Genomic DNA, 23,408 nt, shown 5'->3' with positions numbered 1-23,408 from the left:
CCAAAGTGCTGGGATTACAGGCATGAACCAATGTACCCAGCCTAAATTTATGAAACATTTAAATGCACAAAAAAAAATGGGCTACTGTGAATATCACTGAAACAAAGATATTAATGTTTGTTTCTCCATGTTTGGAAGAACTGTGGTTCAGGCTACACTGGTAATTTTGAATAAATATGAAATACTCAGAGTTTTTAACATGAGCCCTAGAGAAATATGAAGTCCAAAGAACATTTTTGAAAAAGCCATGTAAGTGAAGGGGAAAGATAATGCATAAATGTTAAAAACATTACCTGTGTTTTGTGTTATACCCATAGATATTAAAGAAAAAAATCAGGTGTAAAATGATATAAAGTTTGAGTATCACTTATCCAAAATGTTTGGGACGAGAAGTGTTTCATATTTTGAATCTTTTCCAGATTTGGGAATATCTCCATAGGCATAACAAGGTATCTCGGGAATGTGACCCAAGTCGAAACATGAAAATCATTTATATTTCACATAAACCTTATACACAGCCTGAAGATAAACTTTATAAAATATTTTAAATAATTTTGTGCAAGGTTTGTATACACTGAACCACCAGAAAGCAAAGGTGTCACTATCTTGGGCACCCATGTGGACAATCTGTGGTTGTTAGGTATCATCACCATTCCTGACTCTAAACTTGTATACTACTGATAAGCAATCATTTTCTTACACTTATTTACATGTAAGTATCTAACAGTAAAAAAATATTACATACTACTGATACAGTTAAAAAATAATTATGTTCAGGGTAACCTAGCAGCACAGTAGTATCACCGGAACACAGTATTATCACCGGAATCAGCTGTTAAACAAGAGCAAGAACAAATGAAGACAGGCTTTCAGTCTACATCTGATGTTGTGTTTTGATTAAAAGGCTACTATATCCTGTTTCTATTTCTGTGTTTGTTTTTAGGTAATAAGAAGCATCAGAAGCAGATGAGAGACCAGGAGACTCTGTTGCCCAGGCTGCAGTGCAGTGGTGCGATCTCTGCTCACTGCAAGCTCCGCCTCCTGGGTTCACGCCATTCTCCTGCCTCAGCCTCCTAAGTAGCTGGGACTACAGGCACCCACCACCATGCCCAGCTAATTTTTTGTACTTTGTTTAGTAGAGTTGGGGTTTCACCACGTTAGCCAGGATGGTCTCCATCTCCTGGACAAATGATCCGCCTGCCTCGCCTCCCAAAGTGCTGGGATTACAGGCTTGAGCCACCGCACCCAGCCTCATCTGTCTCATTAACAACAGTTTTTGCTTTAGAATTTTTTCTCTGATTGTATAAACTGACATGATTTCTTACTCTGTTATAAATGAACACTGCTCTAGTCCTTCAGTAAGATCATCACACATTTTCACCATCTCATGTATAGGCCTTTTTTCTGCAGTGTTAATGTCATCTTCATCATCACTATTATGACCACCTTGATTCAGATCCATTTTGGCTATTTCACTATCAGTCAACTGGAGTAAGTGGAGCCTCATTATGATGTTAAAAACTTCTTAAATATCCACTTCAGCCACCTTCCAGACAGACTCTGAAGGTATATTTTTTTTGCAAGTATTAGGAGGAGAGGTCAGACATCATTTTTTTTCTAATCTGACATACAAGATCCTTCAAAGTCACTACTTTGATCATAATCACTAAACATAGTCCCAGGTCAGAGGTTGTGCCAGGCATGCACAACTGTGTTTTTAGATACTATGTTCCAAGCACTGGCAACAGCATATATGGTATCCTTCAATTTAAACTCTTGTTGAAAATCTTCCACATTCATGCCTCTGTTCACTGCTGTTATGTTAGCATGCTGTTCAAGAAAGCATTTTTTTTTATTACTATATTTTAAGTTCTGGGACAGATGTGCAGAACATGCAGGTTTGTCACATAGGTATACACACGCCATGGTGCTTTGCTGCACCCAACAACCTGTCATCTACATTAGTTATTTCTCCTAATGCTATGCCTCCCCTTTCCCCCTACCCCCAATAGGCCCCAGTGTTGTGATGTTCCCCTCCCTGTGTCCATGTGTTCTCATTGCTCAACTCCACTTATGAGTGAGAACATGTAGTGTTTGGTTTTCTGCTCCTGTGTTAGTTTGCTGAGAATGATGGCTTCCAGCTTCATCCATGTTCCTGCAAAGGACATGAAATCATCATCTTTTATGGCTGCATAGTATTCCATGGTGTATATGTGCCACACTTTTTTTATCCAGTCTACCACTGATGGGCATTTGGTGTGGTTCCAAGTCTTTGCTACTGTGAACAGGGCTGCAATAAACATACATGTGCATGCGTCTTTATAGAGGAATGATGTATAATCCTTTGGGTATATGCCCGGTAATGGGATTGCTGAGTCAAATGGTATTTCTGGTTCTAGATCCTTGAGGAATCGCCACACCGTCTTCCACAATCATTGAACTAATTTACACTCCCACCAACAGTATAAAGTGTTCCGATTTCTCCACATTGACTTCCTCTCTTCCTATTTGAATACCCTTTGTTGAATACCCTTTATTTCTTTCTCTTGCCTGATTGCCCTAGCCAGAACTTCCAATACGATATTGACTAGGAGTGGTGAGAGAAGGCATTCTTGTCCTGTGACGATTTTCAAAGGGAGTGCTTCCAGCTTTTGCCCATTCAGTATGATATTGGCTGTGGGTTTGTCATAAATAGCTCTTATTTTGAGATACGTTCCATCAATATCTAGTTTATTGAGAGCTTTTAGCATGAAGGGGTGTTGAATTTTATCAAAGGCCTTTTCTGTATCTATTGAGATAAGCATGTGGTTTTTGTCATTGGTTCTGTCTATGTGATGGATTATGTGTATTGATTTGCATATGTTGAACCAGCCTTGCATCCCAGGGATAAAGCCAGTTTGTGGTTGATAAGCTTTTTGATGTGCTGTTGGATTCAGTTTCCCAGTATTTTATTGAGGATTTTTTCATTGATATTCATCAGGGATATTGGCCTGAAATTTTCTTTTTGTTGTGTCTCTGCTGGGTTTTGGTATCAGAATGATGCTGGCCTCATAAAATGAGTTACAAAGGAGTCTCTCTTTTTCTATTGTTTGGAATAGCTTCAGAAGGAATGGTACCTGCTCCTCTTTGTACCTCTGGTAGAATTTGGCTGCGAATCTGTCTGGTCCTGGGCTTTTTTTGGTTGGTAGGCTATTAATTACTGCCTTAGTTTCACAACTTGTTATTGGTCTATTCAGGGATTTGACTTCCTCCTGGTTTAGTCTTGGTAGGGAGTATGTGTCCAGGAATTTATCCACTTCTTCTAGGTTTTTTTTTTTTTTTTTTGAGACGGAGTTTTGCTCTTGTTACCCAGGCTGGAGTGCAATGGTGCAGTCTCCACAACCTCCACCTCCCAGGTTCAAGCAATTTTCCTGCCTCAGCCTCCCGAGTAGCAGGGATTACAGGCATGTGCCACCGTGCCTGCCTAATTTTTTGTATTTTTAGTAGAGACGGGGTTTCTCCATGTTGGTCAGGCTGGTCTCAAACTCCTGACCTCAGGTGATCCACCCGTCTTGGCCTCCCAAAATGCTGGGATTACAGGCATGAGCCACCGTGCTTGGCCTTCTTCTAGATTTTCAAGTTTATTTGCGTAGAGGTGTTTATAGTATTCTCTGATAGTAGCTTGTATTTCTGTGGGATCAGTGGTAATAACCTCTTTATCATTTTTTATTGTGTCTATTTGATTCTTCTCTCTTTTCTTCTTTATTAGTCTGGTTAGTTGTCTTTCTATCTTGTTAATCTTTTCAAAACAGCAGCTCCTGGATTCATTGATTTTTTCAAGGGTTTTTTGTGTCTCTATGTCCTTCAGTTCTCCTCTTAGTTATTTCTTGACTTCTGCTAGCTTTTGAATTTGTTTGCTCTTGCTTCTCTAGTTCTCTTAATTATGATGTTAGGGTGTCAATTTTAGATCTTTCCTGCTTTCTCCTGTGGACAGTTAGTGCTACAAATTTCCCTCTAAACACTGCTTTAGCTGTGTCCCAGAGATTCTGGTATGTTGTGTCTTTGTTCTTATTGGTTTCAAAGAACTTATTTATTTCTGCCTTAATTTTGTTATTTACCCAGTAGTCACTCAGGAGCAGTTCAGCAGAAACTGCACTCAGTTGTTCAGTTTCCATGTAGTTGTGCGGGTTTCAGTGAGTTTCTTAATCCTGAGTTATAATTTGATTGCACTGTGGTCTGAGAGACTGTTTGTTAACGATTTCTGTTCTTTTGCATTTGCTGAGAAGTGTTTTACTTCCAATTATGTGGTCAATTTTAAAATGAGTCTGATGTGATGCTGAGAAGAATGTATATTCTGTTGATTTGGGGTGGAGAATTCTGTAGATGTCTATTAGGTCCACTTGGTCCAAGGCTGAGTTCAAGTCCTGAATATCCTTGTTAATTTTCTGTCTCGTTGATCTGTCTAATATTGACAGTGGGGTGTTAAAGTCTCCCACTATTATTGTGTGGGAGTCTAAGTCTCTTTGTAGGTCTCTAAGATCTTGCTTTATGAATCTGGGTGCTCCTGTATTGGGTGCATATATATTTAGGATAGTTAGCTCTTCTTGTTGCATTGATCCCTTTACCATCATGTAATGTCCTTATTTGTCTTTTGTGATCTTTGTTGGTTTAAAATCTGTTTTATCAGAGACTAAGATTGTAATCCTTGCTTTTTTTTTGCTTTCCATTTGTTCGGTAACTATTCCTTCATCCCTTTATTTTGAGCCTATGTGTATCTTTCACGTGGGATGGGTCTCGGGAATACAGCACACCGATCAGTCTTGACTCTTTATCCAATTTACTAGTCTGTGTTTTTGGGGCATTTAGCCTGTTTACATTTAAGGTTAATATTGTTATGTGTGAATCTGATCCTGTCATTATGATGCCAGATGGTTATTTTGTCCGTTAGTTGATACAGTTTCTTCATAGTGTCAATGGTCTTTACAATTTGGTATGTTTTTCCAGTGGCTGGTACTGGTTTTTCCTTTCCATATTTGGTGCTTCCTTCAGGAGTTCTTGTAAGGTGGGCCTGGCGGTGACAAAATCTCTCAGCATTTGCTTGTCTGTGAAGGATTTTATTTCTCCTTCGCTTATGAAGCTTAGTTTAGCTGGATATGAAATTCTGGGTTGAAAATTCTTTTAAGAATATTCAATTTTGGCCCCCACTCTCTTCTGGCTTGTAGGGTTTCTGCAGAGAGATCCGCTGTTCGTCTGATGGGCTTCCCTTTGTGGGTAACCCTACCTTTCGCTCTGGCTGCCCTTAACATTTTTTCCTTCATTTCAACCTTGGTAAATCTGACGATTATGTGTCTTGGGGTTGCTCTTCTCGAGGAGTATCTTTGTGGTGTTCTCTGTATTTCCTGAATTTGAATGTTGGCCTGTCTTGCTAGGTTGGGGAAGTTCTCCTGGATAATACTCTTCAAGTGTTTTCCAACTTGGTTCCATTCTCCCCGTCACTTTCAGGTACACCAATCAAACGTAGGTTTGGTCTTTTCACATAGTCCCATATTTCTTGGAGGCTTTGTTCATTCATCTTTTTTCTCTAATCTTGTCTTCACGCTTCATTTCATTAAGTTGATCTTCAATCTCTGATATCCTTTCTCCTGCTTGATTGATTCGGCTATTGATACTTGTGTATGCTTCACAAAGTTCTCGTGCTGTGTTTTTCAGCTCCATCAGGTCATTTATGTTTTTCTCTAAACTGATTATTCTAATTAGAAATTCCCCTAACCTTTTTTCAAGGTTCTTAGCTTCCTCGCATTGGGTTAGAACATGCTCCTTTAGCTCGGAGAGGTTTGTTAATACCCACCTTCTGAAGCCTACTTCTGTCAATTCGTCAAACTCATTCTCCGTCCAGTTTTGTTCCTTTGCTGGTGAGGAGTTGTGATCCTTTGGAGGAGAAGAGGTGTTCTGGTTTTTGGAATTTTCAGCCTTTCTGTGCTGGTTTTTCCTCATCTTCATGGAATTATCTACCTTTCGTCTTTGATGTTGGTGACTTTTAGATGGGGTTTCTGTGTGGACGTCCTTTTTGTTGATGTTGATGCTATTCCTTTCTGTCTGTTAGTTTTCCTGCTAACATCCAGGCCCCTCTGCTGCAGGTCTGCTGGAGTTTGCTGGAGGTACACTCCAGACCCTGTTTGCCTGGGTATCACCAGCGGAGGCTGCAGAATAGCAAAGATCGCTGCCTGTTCCTTCCCCTGGAGGCTTTGTCCCAGAGGGGCACCTGCCAGATGCCAGCCAGAGCTCTCCTGTATGAGGTGTCTATCAACCCCTGCTGTGAGGTTTCTCCCAGTTAGGAGGCACGGAAGTCAGGGACCCACTTGAGGAGGCAGTGTTCTGCTGGGAGATCTGCTGCTCTCGAGTGTTCTGAGAGCTCGAGTGTTCTGCTGGGAGATCTGCTGCTCTCTTCAGACCTGGTAAGCAGGAACGTTTAAGTCTGCTGAAGCTGCGCCCACAGCTGCCCCTTCCCCAGGTGCTCTGTTCCAGGGAGATGGGAGTTTTACCCATAAGCCCCTGACTGAGGCTGCTGCCTTTCTTTCAGAGATGCCCTGTCCACAGAGGAGGAATCTAGAGAGGCAGTCTGGCTACAGAGGCTTTGACGAGCTGCAGTGGGCTCCGCCCAGTTCGAACTTCCCTGTGGCTTTCTTTACACTCTGAGGGGAAAAACCACCTACTCAAGCCTAAGTAATGGTGGTCACCCCTCCCCCCACCAAGCTCCAGCGACCCAGGTTGACTTCAGACTGCTGTGCTGGCAGTGAGAATTTCAAGCCAGTGGATCTTAGCTTGCTGGGCTCCATGGAATTGGGATCCGCTGAGCTAGACCACCTGGCTCCCTGGCTTCACAACCCTTTCCAGGGGAGTGAAGGATTCTGTCTCGCTGGTGTTCCAGGCACCACTGAGGTATGAAAAAACAAACAAACAAAAAAAACTCCTGGCTGGGCGTGGTGACTCACACCTGTAATCCCAGCACTTTGGGAGGCCGAGGTGGGTGGATCACGAGGTCAGGAGATCAAGACCATCCTGGCTAACATGATGAAACCCCATTTCTACTAAAAATACAAAAAATTAGCCGGGCATAGTGGCGGCTGCCTGTAGTCCCAGCTACTCCAGAGGCTGAGGGAGGAGAATGGCATAAACCCGGGAGGCGGAGCTTGCAGTGAGCCGAGATGGCACCACTGCGCACCAGTCTGGGCAACAGAGCAAGACTCCATCCAAAAAACAAAAAACAAACAAACAAACAAAAACTCCTAAAGCTAGCTTGGTGTCTGCCCAAACAGTTGCCCAGTTTTGTGCTTGAAACCCAGGGCCCTGGGTGGTGTAGGCACCCGAAGGAATCTCCTGGTCTATGGGTTGCAAAGACCACGGGAAAAGCATAGTATGTGGGCCTGAATGCACCGTCCCTCAGAGCAGGGTCCCTCACGGCTTCCCTTGGCTAGACGAGGGAGTTCCCCAACCCCTTGCGCTTCCTGGGTGAGGTAACACCCCACCTTGCTCTGGCTAACCCTCCATGGGCTACATCCACTGTCTAACCAATCCCAATGAGATGAGCCAGGTACCTCAGTTGGAAATGCAGAAATCATCTGCCTTCTGTGTTGATCTCGCTGGGAGCTACAGACCACAGCTGTTCCTATTCAGCTATCTTGCCAGCCACTCCCCCAAGAAAGCATTTTTATATAACTCTTCATTGGTCTAAGGCTACCTTGGCCGCATGGCTGAATTAATAAAGTCACACTGGGGGAAAGTACATGGCATAAACATTATTTTTGAGGAGAATTTCAACTGGAAGATGAGAACAGTCATCAATAAATAAAATCTTGCCATTGTTGCACAGTCCAGCTGCCCTGCAATGAACACAAGCTGCTGGTACAAGATGTTTGGAAACCAATCAGAAAAGATATCCCCAGTAATACATGCTTTTTTGTTACCATAATAACAGACTGGTAAGAAATTCACTCCTTAAAAACAGCAAGAATGCAAGCTTTTGCCCATCACAGCATTTATGAGTGCCTCCTACATTACCACATCCCATCCCAGTTATTCTGTCCTTGGCATCCTTAATACCTGTATTGGCTGTCTCATCAGCTGTAGTCAGTGTCTTTCTGGGGCATTAACACCAAAACAGTGACGTTTCATCAGCATTATTGACTTGTTCTGGCATAAGATAGTAATCAGCGGTGACGATGGCAAACTTGTCAATGAACTTCTTGCTGCTTCGTTATCAAAAAATGCTTTATCACTACAAAGTTTTAAAACTGTAATGCCGCATCTCTTCTTAAATTTCTGCAAATGGTCTGTTGAATATTCACAGCTTCCTTCAATTTTTAGTTAATCATGATAGATCTTTGCTTGTTTCATGATCAGTATTACCATTAAGTGACATGAGTTCACTACAATGCTGATGGATGCACTCTTTCAATACGCGATCGAGATCTTCATTTTTAGCTTTATGCAGCGTATTTCTATTTTTCATTAACTTCTGTTCATCATTTCAGCACAGAATTTCAATAGCTTATCCTTTTGTTTTTTCAGGTCATATATGGTAGTCATTCCAACACCATACTCTTCTGCAACACACTGCACACTTAACACCACTGTCCAATTTCTCCAACAGCTTGTCCTTCTGTGCTATATAAACTTAAGTGCTTCCTCGTTTCCTTGTCACTATTACCCCTCAGAGGTATGTGCAGGCCTTTTTGACATTTTTCAACATCTTTACACCACAGAACAGAAAATAAGCAAAAAAAAACATGGTAAGTGATGCACATAGGTCTTGGCCCCATGTGGAGCATTGCGGGGAACCTGTTATTGGCACATCCAGCCTGTATACACGCCATTTTATTACCCGCTGAGGGAGTGTTTGTGTCAGGGGAATCTGGGTGGGCAAGGAAAAGATATATTACTGCTACAGAAGGCAGAAGGAGTCTTTTTTCCCTTGGGAATGCTGAATAAGCTGTGTGGTGTGCACCTGTGTTTTGATTGCAATTTACCACATGAAGTCAGGTGTGGAATTGTCCACTTGTGGCATCAGTTGGCCCTCAGAAAGCTTCAGATTTTAGAGCATTTCAGATTTCAGATTTTCAGATTAGGAATGATGAAACTGTACTGGTTAAGCAGTATGCTACTCAATTTTTTTTAATCGCCAAAATTATTCCCTCCGCCCTATTTTTTTTTTAAACAAGAAGAATAAGGACTTAATAGTGGCCAGATACTAATGAAATATTCTGAAAGGGTATAGTTCAGGGGGATAAAATACAGCATTTAGTAAACTCTACAAAAAAATTCCAATTCTTCTATTTGGTAATCCTGCTCCTTCCTGAGTGCTGGTTCTAAGAAAAGGGAAGGCTCAATTAAATTCACAAAGATGTTAACTATAGTTAAATCTAGAATATCAAACCCTGGAAACACACTAGATACCCAACAATAAGGGAATAATTTAATAAATTATTATGTATTATATAATAAATTTAATAAATTATGCAATAATAAAAATATTAAACAGCTCTGAAAATAATTAGGATAATGCTAATGAAGCAACAATATATGAAGAAAGCATGTTACCAAATAGAATATGAACTTTTTATTCCAAATATGTAAAAAATATTATTCACAGCCAGGTGCGGTGGCTCACACCTATAATTCCAGCACTTCGGGAGGCTGAAGCGGGTGGCTTATGAGGTCAGGAGTGCAAGGCCAGCCTGACCAACATGGTGAAACCCCGTCTCTACTAAAAATACAAAAATTTGCTGGGCGTGGTGGCACACGCCTATAATCCCAGCTACTCAGGAGGCTGAGGCAGGAGAATCACTTGAACCTGGGAGGCAGAGATTGCAGTGAGCCGAGATTGCACCACTGCACTCCAGTGTGGGTGACAGCAAGACTCCGTCTCCAAAAAAAAAAAAAATTATTCACATGGGTAAAGGTAATAATACAGAAAAAGAAACTGCTATTGTGGTACAGTGGTGGGATTACTGGTAGCACTTTGTTCTCTACTGTTCTCCGAAACTGTCTGACCTACTAATATTGTTAGGTTTTAAATAACTTTTAAATGCTTTTAGATACTAAATGGGAACCATGTTGAACTGATAGGGTTGGGGGATTTCACAGGGAAGGTATTTTGTGAAACGGCAATGGAAAACAGAAACTGCATTCAGGGCCAGCCTAAAGAAAGTAAATAAAGTGCAGACAGCAGGAATATTAGTGGAAACAATGTAATTGGAAGTAACTTGTTAGGTTGAAAACGGGTCAAGGAGGGAAAATAAAAGGTCAGCAGAAGATTGTCACAGCACTGGTTAAATAATTCATGAAGTCCATAAAATAACATGAAAAGAACAAGATGAAAGCAAATTTTCTCACCAAAGTAAAATTTAAAAAAACAGTAGCAACAATTAATCTAAGAAACAGGCAGAATAAAAAGTGGAATCAATCTAAGAAGTAATAGCCCATTTGAGAATGGATTTGAGAGATAACAATAAAAGCTAATTACAGCTTCTAGTCTGTTAAGTACAAAATCTGGAGGAAAAAGGAAGATGAATCAACTATGAAGAAGCAGTCATCTAAGATATAAATTATTTCCTTCTATACACACAAACCACATTTCAGCTATTACCTCCTTCTATATTATCAGCACCAGACTTATAACCACCAAATTAAAAATTACTCCTTCCAAATATTAAAGTGCACAACAGTTTGTATAATATATTACGTTTATCTAAGAAAAAGGTAAAATATAATAAATACACATTTGCTTATATGTTAAAAAATGAAAGGAGAAATAAAAATTAAAAAGATTACCCATTATGGGGACAGAACAACTGTTGGAAGAAGAAGTCATAGATAAACAGACTTCTCAGAACATACTTGATTTTGTGGATTTGATTTTGGAACTACGTAAATATGTTATATAATTATAAATAAAATTTAGCAAAAATTTTCAAAATGACAATCCAAAAAAAAAAAAAAACCCAGAAACAAATTAAACTATAATGCTTGACTATAGAGAAAAGAATTATTTCAAGTGACTTTTAAATACAGTAATTTGACTGTATATCCTTACAATACCCTTAAAAATGAGATAACTACAATAAAAATTTATGTTCAATAATCATATTGGTTCTATTATTCTGAAACTATTATGTATTATACATTAAAGGTATAATTATATTAATCATTCAAAATCAGGATTTCCTAGTTCCTAAAGATTCTTCCTGAATCATCAGAAGAAAAAAGATACAAACATACAAATAGAAAAAGTTAAAACTCATAATTATAAATTGGAATTAGTAATATCAGCATGAACTGATGACATATTTCCTCTCAAACAAAAAAGAACTCTAGCTCTGTCCACCAATAAAATGTAGAAACAATGACCAATGCAGTACTGATGAACACCCCCACAATGCCCAGATTGTGGTATCTAAACACCATTTTTCACTAAGAAACCAGGACTCCCTGAAAAAATGTCTAATTTCAAGTCTAGGGGAGAAAATGTACAAGATGAACCTGGAACATCTCAACATACCATGAAACAAGGACACTATTAAAGACTAATGTAGTCGTGTCAAAAGAATTTAGAAATCAACTTAAAGAGACTCCCACTGCAAAGGATGGAACAATGTGAGCACCGGAAGGAAGATCTGCAATGTATTGATAGACACCAAAAATCTTAATAATATGGGGAGTTAAAATCTTATTGGCCGATGAACCAATTCATCTGAAAATATACAAATGAAGAGAAATAATCAGGCATGTATCCTGCTTCTCCCACATGAGTTGTACCTTAGGGTAAGCAATAATAATAAAGGAAAGTTCTTCTTTAAGAATTCTAGCTAATAAATGAAAATAAAGATAAAATGCATTTTGCAATAACCAATAAAATAATAGATCTAGGCAAATATTATTAATAGCTATTAAAACCATTTGGTAACACTTGTATCCTCTAGTCAATGTTAACATCACTAAAGGGAAAAAACAGACATTATGTGTCTCTTAAAATGATGCAACAAGAAGTATACACTACCACTTATAAAATGTTCATTCTTCCTGTTTCCAAAAACAATCATACTTGAATCTAATCAAGCTCCTAGATTTGGCTACCAGTTTTATGGAAATGCATTGAACAGGAGACTTTGTTAAACTACACTACACAAATGAAATCAGTAAAATCCAGACTGTGGGAAACTCTCAGGAAAAATTAGTTATTTCTTCAACAAGTAAGTTGCAAGGACAAAAGAGAGAGAAGACCACTAAGTTAAAAGAGACGTAACTACATCAATTAATGCAGTGTGGACCATCACTACACTTACAAACATGGAGTCATTTACCAAGTTACTGCTAAGACCCTTTCCCCTCTACCACCAGCTACCCCTACAAGCATAACCAGAGATACATCAGCTCTAAAACAATATGTCTGTAGTCCATAGTAGAAGCAGACACTGAATGCCCTCTTGCCTGATGTACCCACACAGGAGCTGCTACAGAAGCCCTGCAGGCAGAATCACAAATGCAGTCTATGTGTTACCACTTCCACCAATATTACCTTTCTTTAAAAAAAATAAAACTCCTTGATTTCTTAGTACTAATAACACCTAAATTAAATATGTCAAACAGAAACGAAATAATCACATCGTTTACTTGAGTATATTCAGAGTTTACTTTCACATCCTTCATTCTCTATTAACTTCCAGTGACTTTAAGAGAAATCTCTGAGATGTCACTTCCAGCTCCCCTATAATTACTTAAGACTCAAACAGATGTAGAATGCTAAGAAGCAAAGGAGAAAATGAAGAAAGTCCTAAGTTCCTAAAAGATTCAGTGGCTACCTGGAGAAAATTCAGAATGAAAAACAGAAGCCTGGAATATTCATTTTGCTTGAAGATATTTTATTAGTAACCAAGAGAAATATCTCTTACCTCAAATAGTAACATCTATCTTGGAAAAACAGTAATCTTTCTAATACAGTAAAACCAGCAAAGTGTTTGATGAGTATTGGCAGAGAGAAACAACTATCAATAGATGATAATTCCTATTAGGGTTGATACACGCATCAGTCAGGTGAGGAGTCAGGTGGCCTTTCCTTCTCTCAACCCTCAAATGATAAAACAGTGAATTCGGAACATGTTTGTAACCAATTTTAAACAAATTTTGTATATAAAAATTTTGTATATAAAAATTTTTGTATATAAAAATGTATTGTAAAAATTTTAAACAAATTTTCTGTATAAAAATTATTTTTATATTTAGGCCAGGCATGAGGATGCACACCTGTAATCCCAGCACTTTGGTAGGCTGAAGTGGGGGGGATCTCTAGAGGCCAGGAGTTCAAGACCAGCCTGGGCAACATGGCAAAACACCGCCTCTAGTAGAAATACAAAAATTAGCCAGGCTTGGGAGCACACACCTGTAGTCTCAGCTACTGGGGTGGCTGAGGCAGGAGAATTGCTTGAACCCGGGAGGCGGAGGTTGCAGTGAGCCAAGATCACGCCACTACACTCTAGCCTGGGTGACAGAGGGAGACTCTATCTCAAAAAATAAATATTTCTGTATTTAACAGGACTATATTCTCATTCACTGCTGTATAAATAGAAATGTTGGAATTTTTTTTTAATTCCAACAAAAGGAAATTTGAAGACTGCTACTTCTTGTCATTGATTGAGACATTAAATGGGTATCAGAACCAGAAAATGACAGATGCTCCCATATCCTACTATATAACAGCTGCAGAGTGAAGAAACAGTGACTGCATCATATCTATGTAATCTCTTCCTTGCTTACAGTTACATAAAACACACAACACATCATTAAAGCAATCAAGACACTATTTTCCTACTCGAGTGCTTGCATTCACGCCTAGTTCATAAACTAGAATATTTCCAAGCCCCAATCTGTCTTGAGTTATATATTATTCACATAAAACTCAATGAAAATTAATACCAAGTACCCTTCTATATTGCTTCTAAGCTCCATTTAATAGACTATAAATATGGGTATGAATTCTACATAATATATGCTTCCCTCTGATCACTCTCTTAAGATCTACCAACACTGAAAAAAGGAAGTTTCTGACGATATGCTATTTGTCTTTCATATGGGAGGAACACAAAGGTATTAGGAAACTAAGCTAAAATGGAACTGAGATTTCCACATTTCCTTTTCTTTGCCTTTTTTTTTTTTGAGACAGGGTCTTGCTCTGTCACCAGGGCTGGAGCGCAGTGCAGCAATCTCAGCTCACTACAATCTCTGCCTCCCGGGTTCAAATGATTCTCCCACCTCAGCCTCCCGAGTAGCTGGGATTACAGGTGTGCACTACCATGCCTGGCTAATTTTTGTATTTTTTTAGTAGAGACAGGGTTTCATCATGTTGGCCAGGCTGTTCTTGAACTCCTGACCTCAAGTGATTTGCCTGCCTCCGCTTCCCAAAGTGCTGGGATTACAGGCGTGAGCCACTGCGCCCGGTCTCCTCTGCTATTAAGCAGCAATTGCCCTTGAGTTTAGGTCTCAGTTGCTCTTCAGTTAATATTTCCATCATCTATCCATACAGAAAAATTTAGGAGACTAGCAGAGCGCAGTGGCTGGTGCCTGTAAAACCAGCACTTTGGGAGGCTGAGGTGGGTGGATTGCCTGAACTCAGGAGTTCCAGACCAGCCTGGGCAACATGGCAAGACTCCGTCTCTACCAAAAATACAAAAAAAATAGTGGGGTATGGTGGTGTGTGCCTGTGGTCCCAGCTACTCAGAAGGCTGAGGTGGGAGGATCACTTAGGCCCGGCAGGTGGAGGTTGCAGTGAGCCAAGATTGCTCCACTGCACTTCAGCCTGGGTGACAGAGCAAGACCCTGTCTCAACAAAAAAAAAGAAAGAAAAATGTAAGAAAAAGAAAAGAAAAATGTAGGAAACTGAAGAAAAGGCAAATGGCATATCCTTGAAACCGTCTTCTTCCTCCTACTACTTATCATTTACTTTGAAGAGGTTGTGTACTTGATGCTTCCTCTGAAGAACCTATGGTAATATAATTTCAAATTTCTCATTTAAAAATTTCATTATATTAAATATATTTGTATAGCCCTTTGAAATTTATTGTGACAAGATTTAACCTACATTTTGTAAACGTTAGCAGCCCAGGCCATTAGGTACTGTGCAAAACAACTTGGGGCAAGCATATTAATATAAGAAAATGGAATCACCTACCATCTTGACATTCTCAAACTGGGGTACATGGGGTGGTGATCTTGGGTCTACGAGTAGGGACCTTCATATCCAAAGCAGAAAAACACATCTACCAAGTTTTCTTCAAAATTCCATATAGCAACTGTGACAGAATTAAATTGTGAAACAGCACTCACCTTGTGCTACTGTTGACATGACCACAGATGGTGTAGAGGATACCACAGCTGTTACTGCAACTGTATTAGGAATAGGTGATGGTGTAGAACTGCTGCTGCCACTGCTGCTATTACTGACCAGAGAGGACTGTGAAGCAGTTATAACAACTGGAGGCTTCTGGGTTGTAGAAGCAATGACTGACGTTGGTACAAGCTTAGTGACTGCTGCATAGTTATGGGATTTGGAGAGAATGTTGGGCACGAAGGTTGAGCTTGGTGATGTGGTGACTATAATAACCTAAGGAATAAAAAATAAGTTATTTTTATGTACCTACTATACTACGAATGTATCTACGCTCACAGTTAACTACATACAATTCAAAAATAGCTTATGAAAAACGAAGAAGCAATTCAACAGAGAAGAATATACAACTAAAAATATATTAAAAATTTCCTTTACTAGTAATCATCAAAATGTACTTAAAAGCAACAATTTTACAAATCAAATATTTTAAAAGATAACATCAACGCTGTATAAGATACAGCAAAATAGACAATTCAGCATATTACTTAGGGAGTATAAACTGACACACTTTTTCTAGAAAGTAATTTAAACATTCATTCGTTTATAAATATTTATTGAGCGCCTACTATGTGCCAGGCATGGTCCTAGACGCTGGAGAATAGAAGAATGAACAAAAGAAACAAAGTTCATACCTTCAAGTAGCTTACATTTTAGTAGTGGGAGAGAAATAAACAGAAAACTAAGTATATGTCACGTAGAGACAAATGGAAGAGACGAAAAAAGTATGGTAGGAGAATAAAGAATGATGGGAGCACTGTATGATTTTTTAAGTAATGTATTCAATAAAGACCTCTCAGTAAGGTAACATATGAGCAGAAACCAGAAGGAAGTAGGGATATGAACCATGGTGCTACCCAGAAGACCATCCATCGGCACAGTGAGCAGCAAATACAAAGGCCCTAAAGCAGAAGCAAGCTTGGTATGTTCAAGAAACTTCAAAGATCTAGTGAACGGGATAGAAATGTATAGGGTACAAAGTAGTAGTAGACAACTGCAGAGAAGTAATGGAGGACTAAACCATGTAAGAGCATGTTGACAGTATATACCCTTTATGTGATGTGATGAAAAAGGTACTTTCTCTCTGAGGTCTTCTGTCCAAAAGCCCATAATCATAGTCTAATCATGAGAAGAACATTAGACAAATTCTAATAGTTGGGGTATCTACAAGATACTTGACCAGTACTCCTCAAAATTGTCAAGGTCATCAAAAAAAAGGAAAGTCTGAGAAACTTTCACAGTAAAGAGGAATCAAGAGGAGCCTAAGGAGAAACGACAACTAAATATAATATGGTATCCTGGAACAGAAAAAGACAATAGGTAAAAAACAAGGAAATATGAATAAACCATGGACTTAATTTTAACATCAATGCATTAATACTATTCATTAGCTATAACAATGTATCACACCAATGTAAAATGTTCAGAATAAAGGAGACTTCTCAGGAAGTGGGTAAAAAACAAAACGAAACAAAGAGAACAAGAAAACTAGGTGCAGAGTATATGAGAACTCTCTGTACTATCTTCTCAATTTTTCTGTAAATCTACAACTGTTTTAAAAAATAAAGTCCATTTTTAAAAAAATCATTACCTATTAGGTAAAAAGTACAGTAGGGCAATGAAGGTAGAAACAGGGAGACAAATTAAGAAGCTCCTGTAACAAACCAGGCAGGGATGATGGTGACCAAAGTATCTGTGGCGGAAGGAGGTAAAAAGTGAACAGATTCTGAATACACTGCAAAGGTAAAGCCAACAGTATTTGCTTGTATGTTGAAATGAAGAATGGAGAAAAAGAGAGGCAGGAAAGAGATGTCAAGGTTTTGCCAGTATAACTGGAAAACTGTACATGATTTAGTGACAAATCATTCCAGACAGAGAGAATAGTATGAAGGAAAGGACCTAATGTCAGAAGTAGCTTGATAAATTTAAAAACAGAAAGGAAGGCACTGTAGCAAAAAGCACACAGGGCAAAGAGGAATTGGAAAAGCAAGCAAAGGCTACATTCAATGCAGAATTTAGATTTTTATACTAAGTATAATAGAAAGCCACAGGAAGATTTTAAGTAGGAAGAAAAACAAAATTTGAAGTACGTTTTAAAAGATCACTCTAGCTGCTACATGATAAGAGGCAAGAGGGGAAACAGTGAGACCAGTTAAACTATTGCATCAGACCAAGCAAAAATGATAGAGGCTGCTTGCGCTGGACTGTTAGTAGTAGAAATAAAGAGAAGAGATCAGAGTCAGATTATTTTGAAAAGTAGAGAGAATAGGATTTGTTGATGAATGGAAATGGCAGGGTTAAGGAAAAAAACAGAATCAGGAATAGCTCCTAGGGCTAGTATGTATCGGCTTATTTAAATCTCCCAACAATTCTAGGACACATGTACTATTATTATCCCCATTTTACAAATGAGAACACAAAAATTATTTAGAAGTCTGTAGTATCACATTTTTATTCTGGGGTGGTACAGTAAAACCCAAAACAGAGCAGATTATCTCCTTCCTCTTTAAATGACATTATTTGTACCTACCTAGAAAAGAAAAACTGTTTTGAAAAATCTAAAGAATTTAAGGGAAAATTCTTTTTCATTTTTATATCACTTCTAAAGAAGGCCGGAAGTTAGTTAGTCAAAATTTACTAAATATGTCTGTACTCAGGACCTACATCTCAAAGAAGCGCTGACCATAACATTATTATTATACACTTTGGGTGTTACAGAGAATTACAAAATGTAAGTACTTATCCAGTGTTACAGAGAATTACAAGATATAAGTACTTGTCCATTACTTTAAGGAGTTTGTTAGTTAATTATTTGAGGCATCAAGAAAGATACATAAGATCAGCAAACACCTATACAGGTTGACCAGCATATTTATAGATAGACTTGATCAGCAAACACCTATCTAGCATTATTAGAAAACAACAATCAACCATGATACCAACTGAGAAATAGACCAATATGGTAAAAAGACCACAAGTTTAGGAGTCAAATGAACCTGAACTTAGATCCTGCCTCTGCCACTTAAAAATGGCAGGCCCCTGGACATGTTGGAATCTCTGCACTCTGATTTTCATCTATATAATGGGGATAATAATACCTACCTTGCAAAGTCATTACAAGGATTAAACGATATAATAATGTTAAGCATCTGACATAGTGCTAGGCACATAGCAGGTGGTCAATATTTGGCAGTCAACAAATGGAACTTAGTAGTTTATTACTACTACTTAATAAATGTGAAAAGGATATCAGTAAAGGCATTATACATCAAATCAATCTGAAAATGTATTTCAATATACTTTGTTTCACTTAAAAATTCTCTTATTTTTTCCCCAAATTCTGATACCTCTGAGAATCCAAAGAATTCACAGCTGCTGCCACAGCCAAACCATTAGAGTAGCAATGGCAATTAGGGTTCACTTTTGCCAGTTCTGAACTAATTGTAGTAGCCTCCTGGAGTACAATGCTTATAAGGACTCTGAGGCACAGATAAGAATTCACCAACGCTTAGCAGGAAAGTATGCCACAGTTAATTAGCAATGTCTGTCATGGGCAAGGGCAAGGGAAGCATTCACACTTGTACCAAATATTTGCAATTTCAGAATTAGAGTATACATGTAGGCTTTAACATTAAGACAAAACTTCACCAAAATGAATCTACAGTCTTTAAGAGCATATTTTAGGTTACAGATACAAATGATAAAATCTATTTTGAGATTTCAGTCTGCAAGATGATTTCTGATCTGAAAAGAAGTTATCCTTCATTAGAGATCCACCTTGGAGGAAACCTACTTGCACTTTAAAGTTACTCATTACAATAGGGGGAAGTATAGGGGTTTAAAACCAAGTGAACCAAACAGTGTTTATTCAGGCCATAATTCAAATTACTGACCTTCTAGCACTCACAAAAACTCCTTAAGAGTGCTGGGACTTGCACCCTAAGGACAAAATGAAAAATATCAATCAAGCACATGAAGGCATAAAGCTAAATTCCGCTGCTTTGATATATAAGTGCTGTATCAATGTTATATTTAAAATGAAGGCACCACATTAACACAGGTGGAAATGTGTCTACCCTGAAAATATATTACCTATTTGAATTTGAATAAAGTCCACAAATTCATAAATAATTATACTTAATATAAAAATCACTTCACCTACAATAATTCCTAAGTTGCCTCATACAGGATTTGTGACAAATCCAAGGTGAATGCAATAATGGCGACAGCCTTGGATAGATTTCAGAAAAATCCAATTACCCAAGCAAGAGGAAAACATAAAACTCCAAGAACATTTATTAGTCCTACCCATATCGGCTTGTCCATAAAATGATAAAAGTAATGGCATTGAGTACACATGAAGTAAAAGAGTACAGTTTTACATCTGGAACATAGTAGGTGCTCAATAAATATTTGTGGAATGAATGAGTCTTATTTTTAATGTAATTTGTTTTAAACATTTGTTTTTTTAACCACAGTAAGACAAATCTAAGGTTCTGAACCTGAACTCTCATGGTATGGCTCATATATAACTTGGGAGATAAATAAGCCCTCTTATAAATATCACAAGTCTGAAAACCTCAACTATCCATTCTCAATTGAAAATTCAGAAGAAAAAAAATAAAAATAAATATATGGTAAAGTCCATGAACTTAAAAAAAGTTCACAAACTTCACTGAGCCCTCATCTACTACACGTATTTTTAGCTTAGTCTAACAAAGAAGATGGAAAAGTTAATAGTATTAGGTGACATTTACTGCGCATTCACTGTATGTACTATGTTAAGTATTTTTCTTTTTCTTTTTTTCTTTTTTTGAGATGGAGTTTCACTCCTGTTTCCCAGGCTGGAGTGCGATGACATGATCTCGGCTTACTGCAACCTCTGTCTCCCGAGTTAAAGCAATTCTCCTGCCTCAGCCTCCCGAGTAGCTGAGATTACAGGCATGCGCCCCCATGCCCAGCTAATTTTGTATTTTTAGTAGGAACGGAGTTTCTCCATGTTGATCAGGCTGGTCTTGAACTCCCACCCTCAGGTGATCCGTCTGCCTCGGCCTCCCAAAGTGCTGGGATTACAGGTGTAAGCCACCACACCTGGCCTATGATCATCTTTATTTTATAAAGAAACAGGCTCAAGGGCGGTTGCTAAGCCAGTATTGGAACCAGATACATCTATTCGTTCATTAATTAATTTACTCATTCAACAAACATTAATTAGCACTTACTACATGCCAGGTACTATTCTAAATACTAGGAAATAAATTGAAGAATAAGACAAAGTCTCTACCCTTAGCAGCTTATAGTCCCTGGGAGAAATAGAAGATAAACAACTTTGCAATATAATATCAACTAGTTATAAGTATAATGAATAACAATAAAACAGAGTACGGGAATAGAAGGATATGGATGGGAGGTAGGTAGTCTTTTAGCTATTGCTTTGCTTTACTATTTCTCAAATACCAAATTAAAAGGGTAGACAAGAAGTGGGGAAGAGAGAAGAATTACTGAGAAAATGAGATCCAGCAACAAAGGCAGTAAAAACATTTAAGTAAGCAGACTTAAAAATTCAGGGTAGAGCAGAATGATGCCACCTAATACAGGGCCAGCTTAGAAAGCAATAACTATAATAGCATATAAAAAGTGACATTCAGAAAGATTGTCTTGGAGTCATCAAATAAAAATGTAAAAATTATCTTCAGTATAAAACTTAAGAAGTCATCAAAAATAGTTAATTTCTATATATGAAGGGATATGCTTCAATGAAGTGATGAATTCATTTATTTGGAACAGCTATTAATCAACAGTGTAAATAAACAAAACTCTATATTACATAAAATACCTGCAAGGGAAGGAACCAACAATTGTTGAATACATACCTTATGTTGCTCTTTAAATATCCAATCTCATTTAATCCTTGCAATAACGTCTTAAGATGACATCATTCTCATCTCATAAATGAGTGAACAGATTTAGAAAGACTAATTTATTTAGGTCATACTAGAAGAGCTAGGGTTCCAACCCAGGACTCCTGACTCTAAACATTTTTGTTTGATTCTAATACCATACCATAATCCCTCATCTTCAGACTGAAAATAGAATTACATCCCACAGATCAGCTCATTATCATTTCCAGTTACTAAGAAAATAATGATAATTTTTAATATATTATATAATGACATCTTTGCAGGAAACTCGAGGAGGTTCTTTAAGGGGAAGTTATCACAAGAATAAAGATTCAAAGGTTGAAAGACCACACAATTTACTTAAACTCCTTCCCCAAAATCCCTCTAAAATAGCATAAAGGGATTGTTTTTTAAAAAGGGAAAAGGCACATAAACCTGTAAGGTCAAAACAAAAAGGAGACAACAGCTATAAAGTTTGGAAACTGAAAAACAGACAAATAGGAACGGATTAAGCATATCCAAGAAAGTAAAAACCTAACGTAGTAAACAATAACAAAAAATAAGGCAACCTGCATTTGTGAGCCCCAGAAAGACTCAGGAATTGAGAACACCAGATACTTCTTAAGTGGGGATAAACGTGCAACTAAAGAGAGGAAAATTAGTTGAAAATCTATTTAAGAACCATTTACATCCCTAGTTATTCTCTCCCATCCTAAGGAAGGCTAAGAATTTAGTGTCATGTGGGAGACTGACAAAGAAATCTAATGACATCAGGCACATCTGAGAGGCCAGGTACTATGCTAAAAACAGAGGAGTTAAGTGAAGTATATATATCATGAATGGTGAGCCCACCCAGCCCTTTCCCTCCATTTAACCCCCAAACAAAACACTGCCACCCAGACTTATATTACTCAAGGTAGGAAACTGGGATATTTCTGAGCAATCTACCAGTCCAAACAAAAGCCCTAAAGACAGTGACAAATGGTGGAGGTAAAGGGGTAGTGGATGTTCCTGAACAAAATAAAATAGTCCAGTTGGGTCAATTTACAATGAAAGTCACCAGTCAGCATGTCCCACCCATACACACAGAGCTTTCTGTCACCTTTTTAGTGCCTATTTTCATTCGTAAGCAGACAGCCAGACACTTAAGAAAACTAAATAAAAGAGATCAAAACAAATAGATAAAAGGAACTTACAGAGAGAACATGAAAGAAGAAAACATTTAAAAAATTGTCATGAATCTCATTAGGTAAGAGAATACAATGCTTCTATGAAAGAGCAGGATGCTTTTTTTTTTTAAAGGAACTTTCAGAGAAAAAGAGTTACTAGAAATTTAAAGTATGAGAGCAAAAATGAAAAATTATATAAATGTAGTGAAAAATAAAATTAAACGATAAAGAAAATAAAAATACTGAGCATTTACTACGTGCAAGGCTCTAACTATTTTTCATGTATTATTTCATGTATTTACACCCAGAAGTCCTATAAAATAATTACATTGTTTTCTCTGTTTTATAGATGAGAAAACTCAGGTAGAGAGTTTAGTTTTCCCACAGTCACATAGCTACTAAGTGGCAAAAGCTGGGATCTGAATCCAGGAAGTCCAATTCCAAAATATAGGCTTTTAACCATTATATGAGAATAGGAAAACAATGCAAACAAATGGAAAATGGAAACAAGAAAGATAAATGGATCAATGCAGTCAGTTCAATAGGCAAGTAACAGGTGATCCAAAAAGAGAAAACAGAGACAAACCAAATAAATAACTCAAGAAATGTATCAGAATTGAAGGACATAAATATTCAGAATAAAAGGGCCCGCTGAGCATACAACCTAATGGATGAAATAAAGACCCACACCAAGGAACATTACCTTGAAATTTCAGAATTCCGAAAGTTATTGAAAGTTTGTAAAGAGAAAAACAGGATCTGAAATTAGAATGGCACTGGACTTCCCAAAATCAATAATGGAAGCTGGAAGCCAACAGAGCAACAACACCTTCAAAAATTGACAGGGAAAATGACCTCCAACCTAGAATACTTTTCCTAGTCAAACCATAAAAAAAGTGGGAAGGTAGAATAAAGAAATTTGCA

General features: G+C 38.0%; 1 protein-coding gene across 5 annotated transcripts in view; it reads right to left on the bottom strand.

Moving 5' to 3' along the window:
- Positions 1-23,408, bottom strand: part of EMSY (EMSY, BRCA2 interacting transcriptional repressor) — a 105,219-nt gene that overhangs the window by 61,021 nt on the left and 20,790 nt on the right. For all 5 annotated transcript variants that reach the window (XM_025357886.1, XM_025357888.1, XM_025357887.1 and 2 more), the window contains one exon: positions 15,355-15,631. In XM_025357886.1, the coding sequence (XP_025213671.1) occupies positions 15,355-15,631 (277 nt within the window). The remainder of the gene's footprint in view (positions 1-15,354; positions 15,632-23,408) is intronic.

The sequence above is a fragment of the Theropithecus gelada genome, chromosome 14 (genome assembly GCF_003255815.1).
Source record: "Theropithecus gelada isolate Dixy chromosome 14, Tgel_1.0, whole genome shotgun sequence".
NCBI classification, from domain to species: Eukaryota; Metazoa; Chordata; class Mammalia; order Primates; family Cercopithecidae; genus Theropithecus; species Theropithecus gelada.
The sequence above is the reverse complement of the archived record's forward strand: the minus strand, read 5'-3'. Positions and strand labels throughout refer to the sequence as shown.